This window comes from Sphaerodactylus townsendi, linkage group LG06, assembly GCF_021028975.2.
Source record: "Sphaerodactylus townsendi isolate TG3544 linkage group LG06, MPM_Stown_v2.3, whole genome shotgun sequence".
NCBI classification, from domain to species: domain Eukaryota; kingdom Metazoa; phylum Chordata; class Lepidosauria; order Squamata; family Sphaerodactylidae; genus Sphaerodactylus; species Sphaerodactylus townsendi.
In genome coordinates this window covers 110485545-110508255 of record NC_059430.1, presented here as the reverse complement: position 1 = coordinate 110508255, position 22711 = coordinate 110485545, and the positions used below count along the sequence as shown (strand labels likewise).

Genomic DNA, 22711 nt, shown 5'->3' with positions numbered 1-22711 from the left:
CGTGCGCCTGCGCAGGAAGGGCGATCGGGGGAGGGGGAAAAGAAGGCCGCTGCCGGCCGCCCCTCCCCTTTTGCGTGACTCAGAGTCGCCTCGGCCGCCGTTCGCGGTGCGGGCCCTGCAGGGGTGGGGGGCCGTGGAGATGCCGCGGGTCTACATCGGCCGCCTCAGCTACCAGGCCCGAGAACGGGACGTGGAGCGGTTCTTTAAGGGATACGGGAAAATCCTCGAAGTGGATCTCAAGAACGGGTGAGGCAGCCCGGCTTCCTCGCGAGAGAGGCCTAGCCCAGAGCCCAGCTATCCTCCTCCCCCCACCCCCGATAGCGCGGCCTGGTCACGCACGGCGCATGCGCGCCCTTTCTCCGTCCTTTCCCGCGCTGGCTTTTTCCCTCTCCCCCCTCCCCCCATCTAGATGGACATCCAAAGGGGAAGGAGAGGCCATCCCCTCCCCCCCGCACGGGTTGATTGGTTGGTCTGATTAGGGGGTCAGAGGGGGAAGGGGGCGGTTTCCTCTCGGTTCTGCAAGCCCGTCTTCTCTGCATTGCTTCCAGATCTGCCAGGCTTGCGTGTCGCCTTTCGGGCCCGCTTCACTCCCGAGGCGGCTTATGTTAAAAATGTCTCCAATCGGAATTGCACAGAGGTTCATACTGGGAATGCATTTATTTTCAGTAATATTATCAGCATCCCATATAAATACAAAAACCACCTGGGCGAAGTGGGAGGGGGGAGCTTTTGGGGGTATTCTGTCTCTTTTCCTGAGAACACCTATCTCATCTTAAATTGTGTCCAAATAATGGCAAAGGTTAACTGATGAGCACTAAACACTTTTACAAAATCGTTCCATTATAAACAAGCTGAACCAGAGGTTAGTATTGGCCACCCTGCCAGGCACCGCATGTACAGGGCCTCAACCCCATCCACTCTTGTTAACTGTAAACGCTAGGGGCTTCATGCATGCAAACAGGAACTATTCTACTGGTGCATAGGTTGCACTTTGATATAATGTAAAATAACTTTTTAAGCAAATCCAAGGGTTCAGTTTTTGGCTGTGCTGTCATCCTACCATGACATGCCTCTGAAGATGCCAGCCATAGATGTGGATGAAACGTTAGGAGCGGAAACTACCAGGCCATGGTTCACAAAGCCCGGAAAACCCACAAGAGCCAGTGTTCAACATTGCTTGATAGTTATTGGAGCAGCTGGCACGTTCATAAGAAAATGGGAAGGAACTGCCTTTGTCAGCAGGTCAGAATAGTTCGAACTGTTAAAAGTTATGCTGCACAAAATTAAACTAGCCTTAAGGATGCCAATTCCTGCCTGAGAAATTCTTAGAGATTTGAAGAGGATGCAGTTTGTAGACCAGGGGTAGGGAATCTTTAACACTCAAAGAGCCATTTGGACCCGTTTTCCATGGGAAAAGAAAACACTTGGAGCCGCAAATAATTTTTGACATTTAAAATAAAGATAACACTGTATATATTGGGGTTTTTTTACCTTTTACTCCGCTCATTCTGAGAAGCGCACGGATGCGTCTGCCCTACTGCCTGCAGGGTGGGCAAGGATGGGGCCAGCGGCTTGGCTCGTGGAGCCGCAGTGCAAGGGCAGAAGAGCCGCATGCGGCTCTTGAGCCGCAGGTTCCCTACCCCTGTTGTAGACAGAGGGATCTTGGATGGGTTAAAATCACAGAGTCCACCCTTGAAAGCAAGATGGGCCACCCTTGAAAGATTGATGGACGATACCACTTCTTCAGAATGGTTAAATCCCGAATAAATAATGAATTGCTCAAAATGAATGTCTTCAGACTGGATGGACAAGCAGCAGAATGATATACAGGGAATCATGTACAAAGTGATGCTAATTGGAACAGGACTATGCATTCCTTGTTGAAATCTGAATTAACTGAATTGTGACTGCTTAGTAAAGGAGTTTCAGATGCTGAAAATGATCTATGTGGTAAAAGAATGTATGTCTACATCAGGGGTCTGCAACCTGTGGCTCTCCAGATGTTCATGGACTATAATTCCCATCAGCCCCTGCCAGCATGGCCAGTTGGTATTGAATGATACCAACTGGCCATGCTGGCAGGGGCTAATGGGAATTGTAGTCCATGAACATCTGGACAGCCACAGTTGCAGACCCCTGGTCTACCTCAACAGTTTTTAAAAGCAACTTAGGAGCTGAGAGGGAAGTAAAATGCACCCAATTTGAATACTGAGATCTTTAGGTGACAGAACTTTGGTAATTGACAGAGAGGCCGTGCAGAAGGCTTGTAAAATTATGGAATTATGGAAGAAAAAAATATTTTAAATATTTGCTAGAATTCATTGTTGTCCAAATTCGAGGAGGATGGGTGTTAATCAGTAGGGTATTAGCTGCAATCGGTAACTGATATTGAAGATGTGAAAAACTGGAAAAATTTTGAGGTTTGATTTTTTTTCTTTGATTTTTCCAATGGAAAATTTGGGAGAATACTGAAAAGAAACCCCTATGAAATATTTTCTGTATCTGAATGAGAACAAAAGGTTTTCAAAGCCAAAATATATTGAAAAATTAATTTCCCAACGGAAAAAAATGGGCAATTTTGGGTGGCATTAAAAAAACCCCTCTTTATAAGTGAAAAAAAAACCAATGTCTTCACTCATACACATTTTTAAGAGGGCTTTCTCAATTTGTCCAGTGGGGAATTTGGGGGATTTCTTCAGGACCACGTTACTCCATATGTCCCTGCTCGGCCTCTGCGTACAGCCTCAATGATGCAGCTGGCCTCCACGCGGGCCAGGGCCTTTACGGCTCTGGCCCCGACCTGGTGGAACATTCTTCCTCCAGCTGTTCGGGGCCTTCGGGATCTTGGTGAATTCCATAGGGCCTGTAAGACTGAGTTGTTCCACCAAGCCTTTGGAGAGACCAGCCACTGAGTGAAGTGCCCACTCCTGTACCCATTGTACAAGGGGTCCCTTAACATCGTTGGGACCGCCGTTCCTCCCTCTTTGGGAGGGTTTTAAATTAAGAATTTTGCTGGACGTCGTTTTATTGCATTAACTGTTGTTTTAATTGATTTTTAGTTTTATAGTTTATAGCAAATGGAGCTTGTGTACTATTTATCTGTAACTTATTTATTTGAATTTAGCCATTTGTTCCACCCGTTTTTGGGGTTGGGTTTTGTTAGGATTTTGTGGTGAAACTTGTGTTGTACACCGCCCTGAGCCCTTTTGGGATAGGGCGATATATAAAACCAAATAAATAAATAAGTGGATTGGAGGAACTCTTACACTGTAGAGATACACAATGTTTCCAGGGGTCTTTTTGTTGATATTGTTTAAACCTAAATACAGTTATCCCTTCCACATAGTGTCTATCCCAATCACAGTTTTGATATATTGCGGGATAGCATAAGAAATTAAATGGGAATTTTTGGGAAGTGAGGTGACACGCAAAGGCCAGCAGACAACACAGAAGACGTATAGGAACTCAGAAATGCACAAAATATATGTATAGTGTATAATATCCACATATTTTATTGTTCAATACCATAAGTGTACTCAATTTCTTTTTAAAACTTAAAATAAAAGAAAAAAATTCAGTCTTACTCTCTGGTACGAAGGGAGCACCAAAAATTTTTTACGCAGATTTCCAGATTCGGGGGGGGGGGGGGGGGGCTACGCCCCTATTCTCAGTGATGTGGAAGGGATAACAGTAGTTTTGGCAACAACTAATATGCTATAATTTGTTTAATGGTATGATTATTAAAGAGTTCAGTGTTTTCAGCGCTATAAAGTTTAGCTTAATATCTAAACATGCTGGCAGGTCTTAGCTGTTGTGACTGAGAAAGTGTTGGTGCAAATGATATACTTTCTTTTTTTCACTACAAAATCTTTCCATCTTAAGCTTTTATTCTTTCCCTGCCTTAGAAAGAAAAGTTTGCTGTGGTAGTTGGGAGTTGGTTATCTCTTTTGTTCTTCTGTGCAATCTTTGATTACCAGATGCTTAAGGCAGGCAGCGTTGTAATTCAGCTCGGGAGCCTCCATAGTTCTAGGAAACTAGAGTCCTGTATTAGATAGACCTTAATCTGAATCATCAAGGCACATCTATTGTTTCATTCTTTTTAGCAGCACGTAAATTTCCAGTGATGAGTAAGTATAGTTTGGATACTGAACAGCTAGTTCAGCAGCCTCTTGAGCAGCAGCAAAGGTAGAGCTACTTCAAGCAGTGAGACGGATGGGATCATTGTTCTTTCAGTTGCAGTTGTACTGGTGGAAAGGAAATGGCTCACGGAGTTTTAACGGGTTTTCTTCTGAAACAAAAATTATTATTTCAGCAACCGTGTTTCTGATTCTTGTTGCCAGTTTTGAGAGTACAACATTGTCAGAAGATTTGCAGGAAAAAAGCATTTTGCATCACATCCTTAGAACAATAATTTTAGCTTGGTGGTCATATTTGTCTGTAGCCGCAAAGCACTCAAATTCCACAGAGGAATCCTGTGATATTCCTGAGTCTCAGCAAGAAAGTCAAACAAGAGTCAGAGTTACTTAGAATGAATGGATTAGAAGTCATGCAGGAGAGCTGATACTTCATTAACCAAAAAAATAAGTGGGAACCCACAAGGAGTACACAGGAAATTACTTTTGACTTTTTCCATCTCTTTTTTTATGCTCCCCACGGCTCACCACCCCCCTCCTTCCTCGGCGCATTGCCCGACCCCTGGGTGAATGGCGACAAATGTGTATGGGAGAGTGGGGAGAAAAGCTGAGTGGAACTGTTAGACGGAATCAGAATCGAGCTGATTTCAGGAGATTCTGCTGGCGAGGGGTAACGGGTAACCAGTTGTTCACAGGATGGCCGCAGTTTAAATTGGAAGGTAGATGGGCTGATAAAGTGAGTGGAGAGATGCATCTGACATAGATAGGAAGTGCTTTTGGAAAGAGATCAAACAGCGGAAAGAAATGAGGGACTATTTTCTACTGTGGAAGCATGCTGCTTCTGCCCTACCATTACTGACCGCACTTGGTTCTTTAGGTGAGACAGGGTATGTATATATAAGCCTAGTTAAGTCATGGAAGTTGGAAGATATCAAGTCACCCAGAAGTTGCTGCCAGTCCTAGGTTTGCCAGGCTCCAGGTGAGACCTGGAAATCTTCTAGAATTACAACTGCACTCCAGTTGACAGAAATCTCCCCCCTGGGGAAAATGGCTGTTCTGGAGGGTGGACTCTGGCGTTATATCCAGTTGAGGCCTCCCCCTTCCCCATACCTTGCCCTTTTCAGACTCCACCCCTAATTGTTTCCCAAATTGGAGCTGGTAACCCTAGTCATGCCTGGCCCCAGTGAGTCCTCCTGCAAAGGCCAAAGTGGGGCTGGTAAGAACCTTGCCTTGTATTGACAGAAGCAAGCCTGGAATCTGTGGTTGCCCAGCAACAGCCACTGAGGACTTCTGTTTCTTAAAGCTTCAGAAGCTTTGATCATTTTTAGGGTTGGTGTTTTTTTAAAAAAATCCCTTCCCCCGCATGTATCATTTCTAGATGCAAATCCTGGACCTTTTCAGGTTTGTAGGAAGATCTGTCTCACCTGTTTGCAGTGCTAGTCACTGGATTTTAGTATCCACAGATTTGGCTGACCGCTATTAGTGGATAGACAAGTGAAGACCTGCAGCACTTCTGGAGGTGAAATCCCTCTCTCATTACAGCTGATTACCCACACCTGATTCCTTACTTGCTGCTCAGTGGTGGGGGGATACATGAGAGGAAATGTCATTCCCCACCCCATTGCCAAGCCCATTGTGGCTCTAGGTCCCTCTGCTGCTGAGCACACGGGATCACCTGGAGCAATTGCTGATGTCCTCCTCCGCTGAGCCCAGGGTGGTGACTGCCACCATCCTATGCCACTGAGCCTGGGGCAGCTGCCAATGCCTGCTGCTGCCAGCACAAAACACTGCTGACAGCCTCTGCCACTGTGGCCGACATCTCAATTCTTCTCTGGTAACGGCATCAGCTATGCATGCGCAGATAATGCACATTTTATTGTTGATTTAAGATTTTTCTGCAAATGTGAGGAGTTGCCCATGTTTGAAGAAAAATCTGTTTAGGGTCAGTGTGGCCCCAGTCTGTAGGTTTAGGTGTTTGCAGATGGGATTGTGACACATGGCTATTAGGTGCGTAGATGATCTTCATGTCTGTCAACTTGCATTCTTTTTTCTGTTCGTGGTTTGCTGTGCTTTTTAAAAAAATTTAGTTCTTAGGTAATAATAAAAAAAATGCACAGCAAGAAGAATGCTGTAGGAGACTTTGGTTCACAAGGTTCAGGACCTTGGTTAGTTTTAACTGCTCAGTCTGAAGATGTATTCTGTATTTGAGCCAGCAGTGAAACTAGCTACCAAGAACAGAAAGAAAGTGAAAGTGGAATGTCATGTGCGCATTAGAAGTGCCGGCTCATGCTGTTTATTCTAATTAGTGCTGCAGCCCTCTCCTTGTCTGAATGTAGTCCCCTGTCAGAACAGTGAATTATGAGCCCTTCTGGCTAGAGGTGTGGTGCTGTGAATACTTTCTACCACCAAGTACACTTTGAGGAGAAGAATACTAGTGTATCTTTGTGTTTGATATGCCAGCTCTGTACATGCCGGGAATTTATTTGATGGGGAATTTTTCAACCGTATGTTTCTCAAACACATACCCCTTGCAACCTGTGGTTTGGGAACTTTTTCCTCATTATGCTTACTGATCATAGGTACTTAGATTTATTCTTGAGCTAGTGGAATAAGAACTGCCTAAGTTTAGAAGTGCACAGAATTTGCTGTAAGTCTGGAATCGGCAATATTAAAAGCTTCCACTGTAAGCCATCGTGAGCCAGTCTGAATCCTCCAACCTTCTTTCTCACTCTTTTTAAGAGCCAAACTGATGCTAGGAATCAAATGCCTGCAGAAATGAGTTCTTGGTGTCCTTCTCTTAGTCAGCTGCACTGTTCTGTCAGCATTGTGTTTTGCTTAAAGGGGGCCCAAAACTGGAAAATAGGCTCTGGATTAAAATAGGCTCCATACTAAATCAGCAGTTTCCTCCAGTTGAAGCCCTTCCAGTGTCATTCCTCATGTTCTCCCCAAGTAGCATTTTGTGGAGATCAGTGGTGTGCCCGGACAAGGGGAAGGCAGGAAAGCAGGTGACTGAGTGAGCACACCTTCCCTTTGCCTGTGTTTCACTTGCTTCCTGGAAGTTGGAGAGCGGAGAGGAGCAGCCCTGAGCTTTGATTCTAGATGCATTGTCGAAGGCTTTCACGGCCGGATTCAATTGGTCGTTGTGGGTTTTCCTGGTTGTGTGGCCGTGGTCTGGTAGATCTTGTTCCTAACGTTTCACCTGCATCTGTGGCCAGAAAAGGACTGGACACAGTGTGTAACACACTTCTCTCTGTGATACACCTCTGAAGATGCTGGTCACAGATGCAGGCGAAACGTTAGGAGCAAAATCTACCAGACCGCGGCCACACAGTCCAGAAAACCCACAACAACCATTTGATTCTAGAACTTTTTGTGTTTAAATAAAGAAACTGGATCTGGGGCCTTGCTCTCCCTTCCGCTCTTGATGGTACAAGCTTCCTGGAAAAGACTGATAAGACGGACAACATTGTGTCCAAGCAAACTAAATTCAGGTGTCTTGCACTTGGCCAGAACAGAATATAAGACCCACAGACAAATAAGCAACAGTTCAAAAAGGTTTAATAGTACTGAAAGTTTAGGACTCTGACTCCCCCCTTATGAAGACTAACTAAATAAAGAATACTTGAGATGCTGGAAATGATTGGAGATGGTTTGAAGAACTTGCAGACACCAACTTTTCTTTAACTGCTTCTAAGGAAATCTGCGCTGCTTTGCCGCTGCTGAGATCTCCCAGTGTCCTCTATTTAGGCTCTGTTTCCTTTCAATTATGTCAAAATTTGATTGCTGAAATACCATGAATTTTAAACACCTTAAACATCTGAGATATTGCTGTCTCCAGCCTTCCCGAGGTACCTGAACTAAACAGACTGTAGAACAGGAACTACTAACAAGAATTACTGTAGTGTTTTGTCTCTTCTTAAAGGGCTTCTTAAAGGGAAAGAATCTGAGGTTCCCTCCCACAGAATACTGTACAAAAAGCAACTAAACCCATTCTCACTAAGAGTGCCACTGAGGCTTAAATAAGGAAAATGGAGGGTGTCTCTGGGGGCGTGACAGTGCCCTCTTCTGAGTTGCACATTCTCTGACTAAAAATGGTGATTTTTTTCCCTGCAGTTCCAGATGGAACGACTCTTTTTCTGGTCCGTCTGCAAAAGGGGACAATGAAGAGGCCAGCAACTGAGCTACAAAAATGGTGTTTGTTTTAATGAGTAAATTACTAAATGGAAAATAATGTAGTTTGAATATTCTAACGTGGGGTGGAAGTTTTTCAGAAACAGAAAATATTCCAGAAAATTTTCCAATGTTACATTTTGACATGGGAAATTTTCCATCCTGCATAAGTAAATAGTTTTTTATCTGTAGTTGCCCGTGCTCTTGTGCCGCAGCTTAGTCATCTTAGACAGGCTAAATGTGGAATGTGCAGCATGGATAAACCACAGTGGTTGTACATGGTCCAGTATTAAGCATGGTGCACTTGCCTTCTTTTTCTAGCATTATGTAAATGTTACTGACTTTGTTTTTTTTGGGGGGGGGGTTGCCATGGGGTCACATGTGACTTATGGTGACCGCAGTGGGATTTTCAAGGCAAGAGACATTCAGAGGTAGTTTGACAAGCTGGAACAGGTCCCGAGGAGGTCAACTGAAATGGTAAACCATCTGGAATCCATTCCCTACAAGAAGAGACTTAGTGAGTTGGGTGTATGTTTAATTTGGTGAAGAGAAGGTTACGAGGTGACATGATAGCCATGTTTAGATATTTGAAGGGATGTCATGTTGGTGAGGGAGCAAGCTTGTTTTCTGCTGCTCCAGAGACCAGAACCAGGAGTAACAGGTTCAAGGTGAAAGAAAAGAGATTCCACCTAAACTTCAGAAAAAACTTCTTGATGATAAGGGCTGTTCGACAGTAGAATGCACTACCTCAGTTTTTAAAGAAAGGCTTGATGGCCATCTGTCAGGAGTGCTTTGATTGTGTGTTCCTGCGTTGCATGGGGTTTGATTTGGTGGCCCTTGGGGTCTCTTCCAACTCTATGATTCTATGATTCCATGACATTGGCTGCCTCTGCACCATGACCCTGGTAATCTTTGGAGGCCCCTCATCCAAATACTTGCCAGGATCAACCCTTCTTCGTTTCTGAGATCTGGCAAGGTCAGGCTCGCTTGGGCCATCCAGGTCAGAGCTGGCATAATTTACAGTTTTATATTTGAATGGGAAAACCCACATCACATTGTGAGAACTAGAGCACCGAACCGTGGGCCCACCCCATTAGAAGGAAGGGAGGTGCTTGGATTGGTAGTTTTCCAAGAACCCTGCTGGATGTTTTGCATTGCTTTTTCCCCCCTTGGGCTGCAGAATTTGCACTTGGACTTTTGGTGGGTCCAGCTCTATGGGGCTTTCTCCTTGCTTTCCAGAAAAGGCTAAGAAGGTAGAAAAGGATGGCTACAGGATAGGAATTGGAGAAGTTCAGCCGGCTGCTATCCAGAGGGAGGGGTGTCAGGTAACCTGAGTGGTTTACAGAGAGAGCAGCTCTTGTTCTACTGGAGGCGGAAGGGCATCTTGATGGGTGTTTCCCAACCCGTTCTCAGGGAGGCAGGGTCTTAAACTTGTCACTTCCTGTGAACTGCTTGGCACGCCCATCTAGGTCCAGTTTACTTCCCTGCCTGATAGGGAGAGCAGCATCCTTCTCAGTCTCTGCAAGTTTTTACTGTACTGTAAGTCCTAGTCTGTCTCTCGTGTCTGTTATTTCTTCCTTTTTAGTGTTCTTCCATTTCTACCTTTGCCTTAAACTGCCAGGGCCCTCTTAAGCAGGGAACCCCTGCCCAATAGACCCTGCCATGGCCGATCGTTTTTCTCCCCCCAGGGGAATCCTTTGCCACCGATCTTCAGCGGAGGGCACCTTAGAGCTGCCACCACTTGCAAAGAACAAGTGGGACAAGCAAAACAACGTCCCCTCTCCTCCCCCCCCCTCTCGATGACCCAGCCCAAAAGCCAAAAAAGCCGCTGAAATCGAAGAGCCACATTGAAAAGCGCAGTAAGAGGTAACGTATGGGTATCTGGAGCTCCACGCGGCGGCGACCTCCAGCGTCTCAGCGGAGGGCGCCGCCCATTTGTCCAGCGGTCTCCTCTAGCTCCCAACCGACGCTCCTCCTTCCCCGAAGTCAGCGATCGCGTCGAGGACCCGGAGGCCTCCGAACAACGCAGCGGCCGCCTCTTCCTCCCTCCCTGCTGGCTATAGCAGAGTGGCGCTGTTGCCGAGGCTCAAGATAAGGTCTCCGATGAGTGAAACAGGAGGGCAGCTTTGGAAAAGTGACTCATTCTCTGTGAGTCACGCGACGAGCTGCCGCACAGCATTAAGCGAAAGGGGAGGGCATGAAGTCGCCATACAGTAGAGGCTCCCTGGCTTCAATAGATGGCATGACGCCTCCCCCCAGCAACTAGTGGGGCTCTTTAGAGAAGCAATGAGGGAGGAGAGATCCAATGCGTACCACAAAAAAGAGCATTTGGTCTCTAAAGCTATGAAAGCTGGCTCTCCTTCCCTGCATCTCCACCATTAGGTCCCCAGCAAGGGCAACCGGACGCAGCCATAGGAAACCACTAACCTTCCCAGGGGAAGAGGAGGAATTCAGTGAGAACGAATCAGAGGGTCATTCTGAACACTTCTCAGAGTCAGAGGGGGAAGCATCAGATACAGAGCAACCCCTAAAATTTTTTGAGGTTGAGAACATCTCCCCTGTTAATTTCTAAAAGTTATCTCAGCGTTAGACCTCAAGGGATTCCTCGGCGAGACGCGAGTGGACCCTACAGCCACTTCCACCTCAGACAAACCAATCAAGGGCGTCCCTAAAGGGAAAAAAGAGATCTTCCCACATGAGAACCGCAACCCCAAATACCTACCTGTCCCTGAATATTTTCAGAAGGGCATTCTTAAAGAGTGGGCATCTCCCACATCTTCTAAACATCTGTCCCCAGCTTTTAAAAAGCTGTACCCAGTACCAGACTATATTAACAAGATGCTCCAGGTCCCACCTGTGGACGCACCCGTCTCCGCCTTACAGTCGGGGGGATTAGTCTCCAAAGACGGGGTTGGCACCATCAAAGACCAGCTGGACAAACGCTCAGAGGCCATCCTCAAAAAAGCATATGATGGCCTGGCCTCCTTATCTAAACTTTTACTCTCCTCGGCCACCATGGCTAGAGCAGCCATAGTATGGTTAAGAAGAATCCTAGACATGCTCCCGCCTGAATCCAAAGCACTTAGGGAAGGGATTGAAAGGATCCTCCTCAGTACATCCTATCTAGCTGACTCCAATCACGAGGGTCTACTGATAACATCCAAAATCATGGCCAACACAGTAGTGGTTAGGAGACACGCTTGGCTTAGAGCCTGGCCCGCAGACATGCTATCCAAACACCTGGTGGCGGGTTACTCCTTCCAGGGAGATACCCTGTTCGGTCCAGAACTTGAACAAGTCCTGGTACAGACCAAGGGCAACAAAAAAGCGATGCCTAAATCGGTCAAGACCGATCATCCTTACCAAAGCAACAAATCTTCACACACCTTCCGATCTCACAAGACTCTTCCCAGATCTTCCAGAGACGGCAAACGCTGGCAAGCTCAACAGGGCTTTCGCAGACGGACCGGACATTTCAGCAATTCCTTTCGTAACAACAACGCCAAAGCAGGAAAAACCTTCCGCTCCGAAGGACCTTCCAAACAATGACTCCCACTTCCTTCCCGTGGGTGGCCGACTTCAACACTTCAGTCATCGGTGGGAAGGCAACCATGTGGATCAATGGTCTCGAGAGGTCATCCAGTCAGGTTATTCAATCGAGTTCGCTCACCTGCCCCCTCAACGCTTCCGCGCCTTCCCAGTCAATTCCAACATAGACAAGGCGCAAAGAACTCAACAGGCCATTCAACACCTCTTGAGGATCCAGGCGATAGAACCAGTGCCAAAATCGGAGAGATCCTCGGGGGTGTTCTCTCACTTTTTCACTGTTCCGAAGCGGAATGGAGACTGGAGAGCGATACTCAACCTGAGATTCGTCAATCGACACCTACACCTCCATCGCTTCAGGATGGAGACTCTACGCTCCATCATAGAAAACATCCGTCCAGGAGACTTCATGACATCCCTAGACCTGACCGAGGCCTACCTCCACATCCCGATCCACCACACCCACAGGAAGTACCTACGGTTCGCGGTGGGCAACGAACAATTTCAATTCAGGGCCCTCCCCTTCGGGCTGGCCACCGCCCCGAGGGTCTTCTCCAAGATCCTGCTGTGTCCCATCACCCTCCTCCGGGAACAGAAGATCCACTCATATCCCTACCTGGACGATATCCTTATACGATCGGGATCGGCCCTACAAGCCGCCAAGGACGTCCAGACGGCACAAAAAGTACTCCAAGACCACGGGTTCCTAGTGAACTTAGAGAAAAGCACAACTCTTCCTTCACAGACAATGGAACACCTCGGGGCCCTCATAGATACCACCAAGAACTCATTGTTCATTCCACAGAACAAGAGACTACGCATCCGGCAGATCGTGTCTCTCATTGTCGCATCAGAGAGGACGTCATCCTTGCTTCTCCTTGGCAAGCCTGATGGGATTGATGGTCTCAGTGTTCGACATGCTGCAGTGGAGCCGCCTAACTCCAGGCCCTTCTTCAATCCTTCCTGCGTCCATTCCAACGGCAGATTATGCAAAAACAAGATCGCGTCGTCCAACTAACCCCACGACTCCGCCAAGAACTCAGGTGGTGGACCTGCGACGCAACCTATCGAAAAGGAAAATTTTCATTCATCAGGAGAGGAACCAGGTGATCACCGACGCCAGCCTGCGGGGCTGGGGAGCAACTCTTCAAGACCAGTGCGTGCAAATTGGTCACCGGAGGAAACGGATCTTCCAATCAACATCCTGGAAACAAGGTCCATCTTCAATGCCCTCCTCCACTTCCAGACATCCCTCCAGGGGACCCATGTTCTAGTAAGAACAGACAACACCACGGCCAAGGCTTATCTGAACAATCAAGGGGGGTCCAGATCCTCACTCATGCACAAGGAGGCCATGCGCATCCTGACATGGGCCGAAACTCACCTGACGTCACTGTCCGCGGAACACATCAGAGGCCAATTGAACGTCCGCGGCCGACTAGCTCAGCAGGACCACTATAGCGGAAGCAGAGTGGAAACTAAAGCCCGACATCTTCCACATGATCTCGAGGAACCTGGGACTTCCCGAGGTAGACCTCTTCGCCTCAGCGAAAATCACCAGACTCCACAGTTCATGTCCAGGTTTTACCACCCAGCGATGGACGTGGGCGCCCTCGTAACTCCATGGCCCAAGACTCCTACCTGTAGCCTTCCCTCCACTGCCCATCATCCCCAAGGTTCAGGAAGATAGTAATAGAGCAAGCCGAGGTGATACTGGTGGCCCCACACACACTGGCCACGACGCCCATGGCTCTCCTCCATTCTGGAGATGGCAACCTCACAAGGGATCCCACTTCCAACACCACCGGACATGCTGACCCAAGGGCCGGTCTCCCATCCGAACCCCGGGTGGTACAAACTGACCGCGTGGCAGAAAGGAACCTCCTAAGGCGTAAAGGGTATTCCGACCAGGTCGCCAACACAATCCTAGCGTCCTGACGGCTCTTCCACCAGTCAAAATCTACAACTCCTCGTGGAAAGCTTTCGTGCGCGTTGGTGCAGGCGAAAATCCATCTCCCCCACTTGCTCCTACCCTTCCGCAAATCCTGATGTTCCTCCAAGACGGACTCCATCAAGGCCTGCGTGGCTCCACGCTGAGGAGACAAGCTAAGCGTCCTTGATACCCGGTGTTACCTGTAATCCAAGGATTGCCCCTTTCCAGGAACTCCGGATGTCGTCGCGTATTCCTTACCGGGGGGGTGAAGCAAATACAAACCACCCGATGATACACCGTTTCCCCACATGGCGGTTGCACCTAGTACTCTCCGCTTCTGACCAAATCACCGTTCGAATGGATTTACAGACCATTCACCTTTAAAATGGCTTTAATGAAGATTCCTTATTCCTGCTAGCCATAACCTCAGGCCCGACGTAGGGTATCTGAAATCCACGCCCTGTCAGTAGTAGAGGCAGTAACTGTGTACATTTTTTCCACAAGGACCGGGTAATACCTGCATCTCGATCCCTCCTTCATGCCCAAAAGTGAATTCCAAATTTCATCCAGGATCCTTCAGGAGTTGGTGATACCCTCGCTTTCTGCGCTACACCTTCTCACCCAACAGAGAGATTTCGTGGCACAACCTAGATAGTCCGGAGAACTCTGAAAGCATTCATCATAAGAACCGAAGTCCATCCGGACTTCCCACAGCGCCTTCTTTCATCAAGCGCTCCACTTCCAACCTGGGGGGGGGCCGAGATATCAAAGGCAGCCATTAGTAGGAACGCAATTAAAACATGCATCATCGAAGCCTACAAAGCCGTCTAACCATCCACTTCCCCAGGGAATTACGAAGCTCATTCCACTAGTAGGCTGGCCGACTGCCAATGCGGCCTTTAGAAACAAGTTCCCCTTCTGGCGGACATTTGTAGAGCCGCTACCTGGTCTTACTGCATCCACATTTGTCAGACACTACAGACTACATTCCTTGCAGCATCCTAAGCCACCTTCGGTAGACGTGTGCTGGAACACATTATCGGGGAATGATCTGACCCACCCGCTTTTGGGGACTGCTCTGGGAGTTCCCATCAAGATACCCTTCATGCCTCCAGTAGAACGGGTCCATTGGTTACTTCACCGTGGAAGGGACCTTCTGCTGGACGCGGAAGGGCATCTTGGCCCTCCCTGGATCAGCTAATAGTCCCCGATAATAATGGGTTCGAACTCTTCCAGCATTGCAGAACTAAGTTTCCACTTGCAGAAAGTTTTTTGTTGTTTCATGTTGACAAGTTGTCGTTTTTCATGTTATTCTGTCGCTTCCTGACACGCACGTTAGTACATTAGAGCTCTCACTACTCTGGACAGTCGTTTACTGGACCTAGATGGGCGTGCCAAGCAGTTCACAGGAAGTGACAAGTTTAAGACCCTGCCTCCCTGAGAACGGGTTGGGAAACACCCATCAAGATGCCCTTCCGCGTCCAGCAGAAGGTCCCTTCACGGTGAGTAACCAATGGACCGTTCTCTGTTCTCAACCACAGGAGGCTGACCACAGGAGGCCCAGCTGATGATAGCAGTGGCAGCTAATCCCACTGTGGTTGTGCCACTGTATCTGTGTAAGGAGACAGGCGAGAGATAGCTGACAGGAGGGGAAAGCAACCTTGGATGAGTTTTGGGCATCCCAAACATTACTAATCTGCAAATTCTCTTTTATTTTTTATTTATTGTAATTTTCTGTACTTTTATTTGTTTCCACCCATTTCAATTTGGAAAGCTCCCCAAGGCTGCATGTGGTGCTTCTACCTCCTGTGACGTAGCCAACGCTCCGGGGTGGAACGCTGCTCAAATCCCAGTTCTCAGCCTTTCTGACTGTTCCCATTGCATTCCAATTGGTCTCGTACCTCCGATTGGCTGGTCGGTTTCCAGGCTGTGTGCTCTTTGCCTTCTTCTTCCAGAATGTCTGTTGACAGCCAAGATCTTTATTTTGTCTCATGAAACAAAGCATGTTATTAACTGTGTTGGAGACCAGGCAGCAGGTAGAGTGGTAAACATTTTGCGGGTAACTGCTGGAGCACACAGCATAGCCCAGTTACTTAGGTCCTTTCTCCTGAGAGATTGCTCGAGGGATACTAAGGAAGAGCTATAAAATCATCCGTGAATATGCAGCGTGCTCACCTTCTGGCACCTCTGCAAACATGCTGTGTGTTGCTGTGTGCGCTCGGAAGGATGTGTGCACTTTAGGGTTAATGTTGGCACTGTTTCACATTTAGGGAATTTCTTAGACTGCCTTTCCAGAGTCTTGCTTGAGGTGCAAAAATAAAAGCATTTAAACATTTTCAAAAAAGCATGAAATGGTGCAAACAAAGTCACTAGCAGAGAACTTAGCTGGAGAATAAGAACTGGGCATTTAAAAGAAGTATCCAGCCTGGCGAAGAAAAACCCAGAAAACAACTTAGCACAGAACATGAAGGTGGCCTATAAGCCAGCCATCAGGCTAGTGCCAGGCCATAGAAGCAAGGGCTGGGGTTGACCATGGCCAGATCTGTGGACACTTAAACCTAGAGATTGGAGTCATGAGCAGACAAGGTAAATCTGTTCAACAGCAGCCACCCCACAAACGGAGTGTCATATATTGATTAGCATTTCAGACTAAGCTGGAAGGCCCAGATTCAATTCCCGACTCTGCTGTGAATGCTCACTGGGTAACCTTGGGCCTGTCTCTCTTCTCTTCCCCCTCTTCACACACCCCTCCCCCTGCCTGGCACTCAGCCTAGTTCACAGGGTCTTTATGAGTATAAAATGGAGAAGGGAAGAATATTTGTATAAACAAAGTAAATAAAAAAGAAATAAGAGTTGTAGAAAATGTTCAGGTAGTGTTTTGCTGTATGACACGGGATGAAGCAAACAGGTCCTCTCTGCTTGCAAACTGTGTGCCTGTTACTTCCTCTGTCTGATAGAGTGACGTTGTCTTAAGTGTCTGGTTTGAAAAAGGGAGAGCAGGGCACCAACCCCATATAGTTCAATAATTGGTCATGTAAACTAAAGTCATGAAGAGATGGAGAATTCCCCTTCCTTTTTTCCTGTGGCATTTGAACGGCTTATTTTCCAGAGCCGGGGGAAGGGGGGTTGTTTTAGAGCTTCAGATTTTCCTGGTGGTGCATTGACCTCTTCATGCCTGTGTGGGAAGGAAACCTGGCAAGCTCCTTTGGCCCCACCTTCACCTCTTGGATTTGAGTTTCGGAAGGGACAGCAGCGCTGTTGGTTCTTGAGCACCTTTTGTTTCTCTCTCTGCCCAGGTATGGCTTTGTTGAGTTTGACGATGTGCGAGATGCCGACGATGCCGTTTACGAGCTAAACGGCAAAGATCTTTGCGGGGAGCGTGTCATTGTCGAGCATGCCCGGGGTCCTCGCCGTGACAGCAGTTACGGTTCCGGACGCAGTAAGCACTAACCTACCTTTGTCTTGGTGATATTTTTTTCTTTCTATACGAAACTTAGCATTTAAAAAAAATATGACGTTGTTGTTATTACGATTACTATTATTATTATTTTAAAAGTTTGTCGTATCTTATTAAAAGTAACATGTATTATGAATTTTTCTCTTTTAATTGACGTAAATGAACTGAAATGAGCTTTGATTTTTTCGTTATTTTAGTTTCTGTAAATATATGAATGGTTTTGTTTGTAAAATGTGATTGTTTAACATAGACTTAACAAAGACCTCAATGTTTCAATTAAGAGTCCTTTGAGGCTAAGATGACTGGCTGCCTGTTCCATTTGCTGACCCTGGGTTGCCTTTCCATGAGTGGCTCTTTGACCTTGGTGGCCCTTGGCTGATCCAAAAAGGAAGCCATGTGACGACCGCAACTTTTCCCCATTAGACGTGGGTGGTGAGGACCCCAAGGGTTAGAGACAGATGTGATTAGACTGAAATAGGTGCCTGAAAACCTTTATTCATGCCAAATTTCAGAAAACTTTAAATCAATGTAAGTAACATTAGTAACTGACTATAGTGATTTGGTTATTTTTGTGTTTTCTTTCTGTTTTTCTTTTTTTTTCTTTTTTGAAATGTTGATTTCTGTTAACTTAAAACTTAGCTGCATGTTGGATTTTTAATTGTAACTATAAAATGTACAAGCCATATGCTAATATTTTAGAAGCATATGTATTGTCTGACTCTATAGTACGTGTATGCATATATCTGTCAAAGAAAGAATGTAATTTAGACTAGTGGGTGGGGGGGGAGGATTTAAATGTATTTATTGACATATTGGCTAGTCTAGTTTTTGTTTTCTTTGGGAGGGGGGTGGTGTAGATCATAGGTGTCAAACTCAGGCCCTCCAGGTGTTCATGGACTGCGATTCCCAGCAGCCCATGCCAGCAGGGCCAATATCCCCAACTGGCATGGGCTGATGGGAATCATAGTCCATGAACACTTGGAGGGCCTGAGTTTGACACCTGTGGTGTATATGAAACAACCAACTCCACTACCTCAGCTGAAGTATTTGCATCTGCTTATCGCCTCCTAAAGGTGGATATGGTTATAGAAGAAGTGGAAGAGATAAGTACGGTCCTCCGACTCGTACTGAATACAGATTGATCGTTGAAAATCTGTCAAGCCGTTGCAGTTGGCAGGATTTAAAGGTATGCAACTGGTGGGCCTCGTCTAGTGGTGGGGAGGCATAACAACTTCAATGGCAGGTCTGAGCTCTTCATTTCTGCCTTGAGCTCCACACAATAAGCAGCCTTCCACATTGTTGTTTGAATCCCTGTTCAGAACGGCGCCTTCTGCTTTTAAAAGTTGAAGCATTTACAAGGACGGTGCTTTTGTCTTTCCACTCCTAGGATTATATGCGTCAGGCGGGTGAAGTGACATATGCCGACGCACACAAAGGGAGGAAAAATGAAGGGGTGATTGAGTTCAAATCCTATTCGGACATGAAAAGAGCGTTGGAAAAGCTGGACGGAACCGAAGTAAATGGTAGGAAGATCAGGCTGGTTGAAGACAGGCCTGGGTCCAGACGCCGCCGCTCGTATTCCCGAAGTCGAACTCATTCAAGGTAGGTCTGGTCATCCCTGATCATGAATCCATCTGGCTCGCTTCTGTGGGGGCTGCTACGGAGGAAAAACTGCAATGATTTTGGTGACATGGAAACAGGTGGATAGTTAAGGCATTCTGTCGTATTCTGGTTACATTCCTATCCTATGCAAAGTTGCATCATTATGGATCCCTTTGGTATCAATGGACTTAAGATGGGGAACTGTTTAGGATTGCACTGCTAGATTTGTCTGTCACCTGGTCATGGATTTGCAGAATGCTAGGCCTATCTTTCCATATTCAAACTTCTGTCTACAAACTGGGAATCATCTGAGAGCCAGTGTGGTGTTGTGGTTAAGAGTAGGTAGATTCTAATCTGGAGAACTGGGTTTGATTCCCCACTCTTCCACCTGAGTGACAGAGGCTTATCTGGTGAACCAGATGTGTTCCCACACTCCTACATTCCTGCTGGGTGGCCTTGGGCTAGTTACAGTTCTTGGGAACTCTCTCAGCCCTACCTACCTCACCAGGTGTCTGTTGTGGGGAGAGGAAGGGAAAGGAGCTTGTAAGCCATCTTGAGTCTCCTTACAGGGGAGAAAGGTGTGGTATAAATCCAAACTCCTCTTCTTGAGGCTCCTCTGGTGCCTACTTTTATATCTTTTAGGCATGGGAGGGAAATCCTTCTTTTCACCCTGGCTTTTAGTTACAGGTTTATCTTACCAGCTTTTTAATGATTTGCTTTGGATTTATGGATAGTTCTGCTGCTGTTCATGGATTTATGGATAGTTCTGCTGCTGTTTATGTCCAGTACCTTGTTTTTAAAGTCGTAGTAGTTCTAACTGTCAGCTACGTAGAACCAGATTCTGAAAAGGAGGCATGGAAATGCCCCAAATAAATAAATTCGGGTTTAGTAGCACCAGTCTGATGAAGGGAGCTTTGACTCTCGAAAGCTTATATCCTGGAGCTCTTCTTGGTTTCTCAGGTGCTGCTGAACTTGCAGACCAACATAACTACCTTCTTAAATAAAAATTTGCATCCTTTTCACTGACACTTGTCACGTCAACCCTTGACTTAAGAAAAGCTCACTCTGGCAGAATTTGAGAACTCTTCTGCTGTTCTCTTGGACATTCTGAATACAGGCAGATCACTCTATCTGAAAAATTGTGTTTGGGCGGTAGCAGGTACTTAGTGCTAGGGTCTGGGTTGGGGGTACAGTCCAATACGCCCTGCCAGGTCTACAGATTCTTCAACAAATGTGGAGATTTCAATGCTGGCTTCTTTTGCTTTCAGGTCTCGCTCTCGAAGCAGGCATTCTCGTAAAAGCCGGAGTCATAGTGGCAGTAGCAAAAGCAGCCATTCAAAAAGCAGGTCACGATCCAGGTACAGTAATGGGGTTTGCCAGGGAGTTTTGCTACCTCTGTGCTGCAGAATTAGTGACTATGCTGCTGATGCAGTCATCCCATCATGAGACCATCTAAGAACTTTTATATCATCAGAGGCTTAGGGGTCGGGAGGATGGGTTATGCTGGCTTTTATTTAAGTCCCTCCCCCCATCTTAAAATGTTCCCAGAATCCAGACCATTGTCATTTTAGCTAGCTTTAAAATCCTAGTGAAGCCAATTCAGTTGCTTTACCATATCTGTCCCACCAGTTAGTTTAGCAGTTCATATATCTTTCACGCTGCGGATGCGTTCATACATGCGGGAATGCTGCGCAAGCTGGATTTCCCACAATTAAGCCTCTGTGAGGAGTTTTTTAAGTGTTAAGAGATGTATGCATGGTTACCAAAGGCATTCAGCAAGAAGACTGACATTGTAAAAACATACATAAAAATAAAACCTAAATAAAAAGCTTAAATAAAAATGCATAAGTAATATTGCGTGCGTCTGTCTGTCTCTCTTTCCATTCCTCAGGTCTGGATCCCAGTCCAGAAGCAAGAGCAAAAGCCGTAGTAGGAGCAAAAGCCGTAGCGGAGGCCAAAAGGAAAAAAGCCGGAGCCCGAGTAAAGATGACAAGAGCAGGAGCCGCAGTGGAAGTGCAGAGAAGTCCCGCAGCAAAAGCAAAGACAAGCCTGAGGACGAGGTTCAAAACGATGACGACAAGCGGGCAAAGAGCAGGAGTCCCAGTAAGGAAAAGAGTAAGAGTAAAAGCAGGAGTAGGAGCGGTAGTAAAGAGAAAGCAGAAGAAGAGGAGAGGGGGAGCGTAAGGGGGAGTAGGAGCAAGGAGAGAGAGAAGAGCAGCAGCAAGGCTAGGAGCAGGAGCAAAGAGGGGAGCAGGAGCCGCAGCCGGAGCAAGAGTAAGGACAAAAGGAAAGGCAGGAAGCGGAGCAGGGGGGAGAGCAGGAGCAGGAGCCGCAGCAGGAGTGAGCGGAACAAGAGGCGAAGCAAGCGAGACAGCAAGTCTAGCAGCAGCAAGAAGAAAAAGCGAGAAGACCAAGAGCGGTCCAGGTCTAGGTCTAGATCCCGCTCTCGCTCCAAGGATAAGGAGCGCACGAAAGCAGAGTCCGACAAAAAGGAAACCAAAACCGAGGGTGAGGAAATGGACACCCGTTGCAGATCCCGGTCAAGGTCAAATTCCAAGTCTAAACAAAATGTTAAATCGAAATCCCGCTCCAGATCCAAATCAGTTTCGAAAACAAGGTCCCAGTCCAAATCTAGGTCGAGGTCTGCCTCTAGATCACATTCCCGATCGAGGTCCAGGTCTCATTCCAGATCCTAAACTTGCTGCAACCCCACACTTAGAGCTCTATGAGAGAGAGAGAGAAAAATCCTCCTCCTTTTTGTACATGTTTGGTAGTTGTAGCACAAGTGATTGGAGTAGAACACATGGCACCGCTGTACATTTTTAAACCCCCTTCCCCAGTAGTGTGTCTTTAACTGTTTGGCCCGGTGCTCCCTCTCTGTGCCTGCTCTGGTCCGAGAGGTTGTGAGCCTTGTCTTGGCACCACAAGCCACCCCAGGAGTTTCCAAAATGGCCCTAGAGAGCAAACCCTGCATCCTTGATGGGCTTCTCAGATTGGAATGATGACTCCTCGGTAGGTATGGTAACTTCCATCAATTCGCCCGTAAAATTTGACACCCCTTGATGTATCTGCCATTTTGTGAAAAGTGCAAAAGTCTTAAATTTCATATTCCTCCCCTCCCCACCCCCCTTCATATATTTTGGACTTGCAGAGTTGTGAATAGCAAGAGTCAGGAAAAATAGATAACAGTAAAACCATAGGAAAGGAAGCGCAAAAAAGAAAAAGAAAAGTAGAGTTCCACATTCTGGTATTGTGACAATATCCTTGTTTTATATTTTTTTATTTTTCCCAGTCTTGCAAAAGTACAGTGACCCCTGTTTCCATTAACTTTGAATAAAGACTATTTTTGCTTGACAGCGTACTGTGTTGGTTTTAAAAGCGAAGCCGGTTTGTTCCTAAACGCGCAGGATCTCTGCCCAACGATAACATCCCTGCCAGATTAGCGCCTGTTATCCACGTTGCACAGCGCTGCTGACAGGGCTCCGCCGTTCATCAAAACAAAGCAAACATCTCCGACCCTCCCCAGAAAGGTGATATGAGCAATTACTGCAGTAGTCTGTACGACAGCTTGCTTAAACTAACTGGAGAGGAACCAGGTTAGAAGCCTGTTGACAGCAGACTTTCCATGCTTTTCGCACAGCGACAGGATGAGCCAGGAAGTCCCTCGGTGATTCTTAATCAGGTACCCTGACAGCGGGGTTCAGCACAATCCCTGGAGTTTTCAACACTAAGTCCTGAAACGGAGCAGATCTCAAGTGGGTACTGCTAATGTCTTTACTTGTCAGTTGGCCTCAGTAGAAGTGCTTATGGATTAGTGGTAAACTGAGCCACTCAGACATGCTGAGTGGTAAATTGAGCCACTCATTCCAG

General features: G+C 46.8%; 1 protein-coding gene across 1 annotated transcript; it reads left to right on the top strand.

Moving 5' to 3' along the window:
- Positions 1 to 2: 2 nt before the first annotated feature.
- Positions 3 to 22197, top strand: SRSF4 (serine and arginine rich splicing factor 4). Its single transcript, XM_048499963.1, has 6 exons — positions 3 to 246; positions 17079 to 17221; positions 18313 to 18425; positions 18627 to 18841; positions 20110 to 20199; positions 20733 to 22197. Exons 1-6 carry the CDS (start codon positions 140 to 142, stop codon positions 21535 to 21537), a joined length of 1473 nt encoding a protein of 490 aa, XP_048355920.1. The 5' UTR covers positions 3 to 139; the 3' UTR covers positions 21538 to 22197.
- Positions 22198 to 22711: the final 514 nt, after the last annotated feature.

Coding starts and splice junctions, on each gene's coding strand:
- SRSF4 (XM_048499963.1), top strand. CDS start 140: ATGCCGCGGGTCTACATCGGCCGCCTCAGCTACCAGGCCCGAGAACGG. Junction 247..17,078: donor GAAGTGGATCTCAAGAACGG/GTGAGGCAGCCC, acceptor CTCTCTGCCCAG/GTATGGCTTTGTTGAGTTTG. Junction 20,200..20,732: donor AAAAGCAGGTCACGATCCAG/GTACAGTAATGG, acceptor TCCATTCCTCAG/GTCTGGATCCCAGTCCAGAA.